Source organism: Physeter macrocephalus, chromosome 9 (genome assembly GCF_002837175.3).
Source record: "Physeter macrocephalus isolate SW-GA chromosome 9, ASM283717v5, whole genome shotgun sequence".
Lineage (NCBI taxonomy): Eukaryota > Metazoa > Chordata > Mammalia > Artiodactyla > Physeteridae > Physeter > Physeter macrocephalus.
Genome location: NC_041222.1, coordinates 29,371,457 through 29,377,547, shown reverse-complemented (window position 1 = coordinate 29,377,547; position 6,091 = coordinate 29,371,457). Strand labels below are relative to the sequence as shown.

At 42.6% G+C, this 6,091-nt stretch overlaps 1 protein-coding gene across 3 annotated transcripts in view; it reads left to right on the top strand.

Annotated features, from left to right (window-relative positions):
• The window catches only part of UNC13B (unc-13 homolog B), a 242,061-nt gene that overhangs the window by 128,187 nt on the left and 107,783 nt on the right, over positions 1-6,091 (top strand). For all 3 annotated transcript variants that reach the window (XM_007111577.3, XM_028493840.1, XM_028493841.2), the window contains exon 8: positions 5,306-5,540. In XM_007111577.3, coding sequence (XP_007111639.1) covers positions 5,306-5,540 — 235 coding nt within the window. The remainder of the gene's footprint in view (positions 1-5,305; positions 5,541-6,091) is intronic.

Below are 6,091 nucleotides of genomic sequence, written 5' to 3'. Positions count from 1 at the left end.
CCTCCCTCTGTTGTGGCCTCTCCCGTCGCGGAGCACAGGCTCCGCGGCCATGGCTCACGGGCCCAGCCGCTCCGCGGCATGTGGGATCCTCCCAGACCGAGGCACGAACCTGGTTCTCCTGCATCGGCAGGCGGACGCGCAACCACTGCGCCACCAGGGAAGCCCCCAAGCAGGCGGATTCTTAACCACTGCGCCACCAGGGAAGCCCATTCTTTGGCCTTTTAACTTTCAATAGAGAGCAGCAAAATTGGATGTCATCGCTCTTGGGTAAGGGAATCACTCACTTTCCAACTGTAACCTGGTCTGATCTTCTCATAGATATACTGTAGTAGATCAGGTTTGGTGAACATAGAGATAAGGAAAGGTTTCTTAGAAGCTGATTAAATTTTTCTCATTTTGAATATGGAACGGTATATTAGCTCCTCAGTGATGTTGTCCTAAGAGAGACCTCAGCCAGAAGGAGGTTTAAAAGAGTATGGAAGCAGTATGGTTTTTTTTTAATTTATTTTTTAATTTTTTGGCTGTGCTGTGCACCATGTGGGATCTTAGTTCCCCAACCAGGGATCGAATCCGTGCCCCGTGCATTGGAAGTGCAGAGTCTTAACCACTGGACTGCCAGGGAAGTCCCTGGAAGCAGTAGTTTTTTGTTATTCTCTATATAGTGAATTGCAGAGAGCAAGAGTACTTTGTAGATTTGTCTTATGCTTGGTAGAAGGCAGATGCCCTCTACATGTTATGAAAAATAAATGGAATACAAGTAGGGTAGGCTCAAGTAAGGTAAGGTATATAATAATTGGTGGGATGGAAAATGTTCTTTGAATTTGTCCTAAAATTGTCTCTATCACTCTTCTTCTTTGCTACCACTTGCGGTTTTCTTAGGTCACTGGACCTATTTGGGCTGGGGAGACCAACAGAGTACGTAAGAATTTGAATACCTTATAATTTTCTTGATCATACCCTTTAACATACTCCCTCTGACTATGAAGCTGGATATTCATGCATATAAGCATATATAATTCCATTCCCTCATCTTCCCCTACTTGAATCTCAGGAGACAGTTATCTGCAGTGGAAAGTTATATCTTTTCAGGCTGGTTTCCTGAAGACTCTGTGTGTGTGTGTGTGTGTGTGTGCGTGTGCGTGTGTGTGTGTGTGTGTGTGAGAGAGAGAGAGAGAGAGAGAAAGAGAAAGAGAGAGAGAAATTTCATTTCAAACCAAAGTTTCAGTTATAATCCTGACAGGATATCCTGATTTTTCTTCCCCAGAGACAAGTAGTACCATCAGCCACCTTTTGGAGGAAACTCTCTCCTTTGGTCTCTTAGCTAAGGAGTGCAGTGACTCGAAGGAGAAGGTTCATTCTAGGAGAGGTCATTGGTTTTGTGATGTGAACAAGAGGCTGAGGATATGTTTTGACTTTCCTTGGAGCAGTCCAGCTAGGCTGAAGCCCAACTTTGTTCAACTTTGAGCTTAGAGAGTGAGCATCTAGTTCTTTCCAACAAGATTCACAGCCCTAGGCTGACATTACTGGCTGTGTTACGTATCTGACAGGGGAGGTGGGTGGGTTGATTGAGTCCCAATGATTAGGTATCCAATAGATGCTAAAAGAGGCCAAATTTTGTCCTGTCACTAGAATTTCTCATGGGGTATGTACTTTCTATCATCTGAATCCTGGGTATTTGCACCAGAAAACTACTCAAAGGCAGCCTAAGAGAGCTCAGATAACTTAAGGTTTTCAAATAGAAAAAAGTAAGCCATGAAAAAAAAAAAAAGGTTTGAATTCTCTTTCCTTCTCTGATAAAATTCTCCCTGTATTCTGGATTTAAAGATGGGGACTTAATCCAGGAGCACCACATACTAGAGAGCCTTGTTGTTCAGTATTTCATTCTGTTTTGTTTGAGTGCCTGCTTTCTGCCTGGGGCCCATGTTTGCCCCAGATTAAATTACTTTCCCCATCCTACTCTCCCAGGTTTTTTTTCTCTCATTCCCTTCCATGTCCTTTTATGTACCTGCTAAATGAGCTACAAAATGTTTTGCCAATATATATATAGCCTTTCCACCATCAGGCCTTTACTCATGCCATTGCTTTTGTCCAGATTCTAGAAGGCATTCCCCCGCCCCCCATCTTCACCTATTGAAAACCCTCCAGTCTTTCAGAGTCATATCTTCCATAATGATTTCCCTGTTCACCCTAACAGGAAATGACCTAACCGTCAACTCATACAGCATTTGGTTAGTACTATTCTCATGATAGATACGTCCTTGTATTTGTATCCATATTTTCTCTCTCCTGTTAGACTGACTCTATACGCTGAGTCTTCTGTGTTGTTTAGCCTTCATTGGTAGGCACTCAATAAATATTTGAATGAGTAAAATTTCCCAGCCTTTTAATTTCAAGGGACTTTTCAAATTTTGCCCTCAAACTAGCTCACAAGTCCGCCTTAAGCTGAGTAACCAAGCCTGTTCTCAGTCTCTCTTTCTCAGTGAAGCCAGAAGTTTTCCATTCTAGGTGAAATACTACTGTGGGGTAGAGTATAGAGCCAGTAAGAGATTGTCGCTGCTACACTGAAAGTACAATTCTTTCATTCAAGGCTTTTCCTTAATTTGCCTCTTTAGTTTCTAATCAGCTTTGGTGGTGCTAGGAGATTTACTTTATAAGGAAACTAGAGATGGTATAGGGGGAGAAAAGCTGGCTGTTGCCCTTGACCTACCCTTTTTCTGCTCCTGTCCTTTGTCTCAGCTCACTTCCTTGTATTTCCTTTTTCCTGTCCCCTCCTACTTTTCATACTCTCTTTTCTTCTACTCCTGGCCTCTTGTTTCCACAGACACTTTGTTTCTTTTTTTAAAAATAAATTTATTTATTTTTGTTTATTTATTTTTGGCTGCGTTGGGTCTTCGTTGCTGCACGTGGGCTTTCTCTAGCTGCGGCAAGCGGGAGCTTCTTCGCTGCAGTGCGCAGCCCTCATTGCGGTGGCTTCTCTTGTTGTGGAGCACGGGCTCTAGGTGTGCAGGCTTCAGCAGTTGTGGCACACAGGCTCAGTAGTTGTGGTTCGCGGGCTCTAGAGCGCAGGCTCAGTAGTTGTGGTGCACGGGCTTAGTTGCTCTGAGGCTTGTGGGACCTTCCCGGACCAGGGCTCAAACCCATGTCCTGTGCATTAGCAGGCGTATTCTCAACCACTGCACCACCAGGGAAGTCCCGACGCTTTATTTCTTAGTATTTGCCCTTTATTCCTTCAGTGTGGAAATGTGTCAGCCTTTAGGAATGTTTTGGAATATTCCTCCCCTTAGCTTAACAGAATAAAGCAGAGCATTATTAAGGAGTAGTAGGTCAGATGCAGTGAGAAACTAAGGGTCTATCCAGGTAGTTTCTGGCTCTGGATCCTGGGCTCCTACCTCTGGCTGAGCTACCCTCTCCTGGACTCATAAGCAATAGGATTGTCTATCACTGCTGCTTCTTTGGAGACTAAATCTTGGTTCTCTGGATTATAAACTAATAGCATATTCTCCTACCAGAGTTTAAATAGACTTTTGGCTTTGTCTCTTTTGTTGCCTCTGCCCCCTCATCTGTATGCATGAATAATCCAGCGCTGACTTCTTCACACTTATTCCTTCCGTGAGTTCAGAAAGAATTAAGTCTGAATGGCATACTGGTTTTTGTCCCTTGATCCTTTCCAGTCTTCAGAACAGCACATGCATCAAGGTCTAAAATCAGTACCTCCAAAGTCTCTCTTTCCTAATATGTGATCAGAGTGCTTTGTAATCAGAATGCTTTGCATCCCCTATGTTTGATTGGTATTGTTCCTGACCATTTGAAGCTTAGCCTCTTTCTCATACTGATTTTTTTCCCCCTGGAGTTCTGACCATTCTCCTCTTCTTTTCTCATGTTCACATGTTGCCTTAAACTCAAGTGGGAAAAGCTTGTAAGATCTTCTTACCTCTCCCAGCTGTAACCCCAAGTGTTGTCTGGAACCCACATGTTGTATGTTCCCTGTCTCTTTTAGTGGGATTATCTACCAAGTTGTCTGATGTAGAAGCCAAGGGGTCATTTCCCTATTACCTTCCGTTTGTCCCCAGGTTTTATCATTTCTGTCTGGATTTTTTTCTCTGGTTCATTAACTCTTTTCTATTTCCACTGTGTCAATATATGTTCTTATCTCCTACTTGTAAAAGCCTAATTTATGGTCATTAGGAGGCTTCCACTGTCCACATTGCTACCAAGATTTTTTTTAAATTCCTAATATGAGGAGTCCATCATCTGCTAAAAGCATCTCCATTTTGGATGGTGAATGTTCCTTTTCCTTACTGTGAGCCTAATAGAAACTTGGCAAGAAAGAACATATGGGACCTTATTAATTATACACATATGGATATGGTGTCAGAAATGGCTTCTATATAAAATAAACTACAACACACTATTAGGTTGAACTCCCTTTCCAAGCACAGTATTGCATATTTTTACTTTTGCTTGGAGCAGGATTTGTAACTGTGGTCATTTTAGCTAACATCAAGAAAAAACTGTAGCTAGTCAGGTGCTGGCCTGAAAAGCAGAAATAATTCTATGAAATTGTAGTCACTGCTGTTAGATAAATTAGGCTGCATTGTCAGTAAGACCCCATTGACAGTGCACGTGTTTTCCTCTTCTTCAGCCCAGGCTTGGGATGGGAATTCTGAGCCCAGGGTGTGGGTGCTCGGCAGAAATTATTAGAAAAACCCAATGTTGCAGCAAGACAGTAAGACTGCTGCTGTTCTCAGCTGCATCTAGAACTTTTAACTTGACTTCTAAGTCTTGGCTTTGACCTTCCTGATTTCTTGGATCAGCTTCTGATGGTGGACCTGCTTATTTGATTCAACCATGTGTTTTTAAAGTCTGAAAACACCATGCTAACTTTAAACAAAAATTTCTCTTTTCTAAGAGATAGAAAAACTGTTTCTTCCCCTTTTGCCCCATTTTGATAATAGTACAGGGCCAGAATCTAGTTAAGACATTTAAAAGCAGATTTTTACCAGGGTTATGATAGCTTAGAGAAGCAGAATTCCAGAGAATTCTGCATTGGGAAAATGCAACTTGGAACTCCTCTAAGAATCAGCACTAAAATTAAACCAAGTGTCTTATCTCATTTGATAAGGAGAGAGACTTGTGGATATTGAGACAGTTTTTTGCATGACTTGAGGTCACTGGGCTCATGTGCAGCTCAGCTTGTTCTTGTTCTCAAGGTCCAGGCTTGTGGCTACCTAAGTTAGAAGCAGAAAAAAATTCTGAAGAACTAAATAAAGCTGGGGTGCTTTGACTGATTTTGCTTATTCCACAGCTTTTGAAGATCCTGATAGTGCCGTTGATGACCGAGATAGTGACTATCGCAGTGAGGCCAGCAATAACATCCCACCTCTTTACCATACGACTTCCCAGCCCAATGCTTCTGTGCACCAATTCCCTGTGCCTGTGCGATTGCCACAGCAGCTGCTGCTTCAGGGAAGTTCCCGGGAATCTTGCAATGACTCTGTGCAAAGTTATGACCTCGATTATCCAGAGCGGCGGGCCCTCAGGTGGGTATTGGGAACAAAGCACTTTCTCTTCCTAGTATGCAGGTCCCAGGATGCAACTGACATCAAGGATTTGGGTACCTTAACCTGAGGTGACAGAGGAAATATAGCAGTATGGTGGATCAACCTGAAGCCATTTTATGTAGATTCTGTCTTTTTTTTTCCTCTTCCATATGTTCACATTTATGCATATCCATCAGTAAGAATTTTCTTTATGATCATCAGGTGAGGGCAGGCCCACTTGGGGTGGATGGCTGAAAAAAATCTGCTCACCTCTCTGCCCAGCCCAGTGATTTTGATATACCTTTCACCAAGATTAAAAAAAGAAAATCACAGATGTTACATGCTTGGATAATTCTTCCTACCTAAATATTTCCTTGGGAACTTCAGAAGAAAACCAATATGATCTCACTATAGCAGATTCAGTACTTTTGCTGAAACTTAAAAAAAAACCTTTTTATTAATTTCTTTTTTTTTTTTTTTGTGGTATGCGGGCCTCTCACTGTTGTGGCCTCTCCCGTTGCGGAGCACAGGCTCCGGACGCGCAGGCTCAG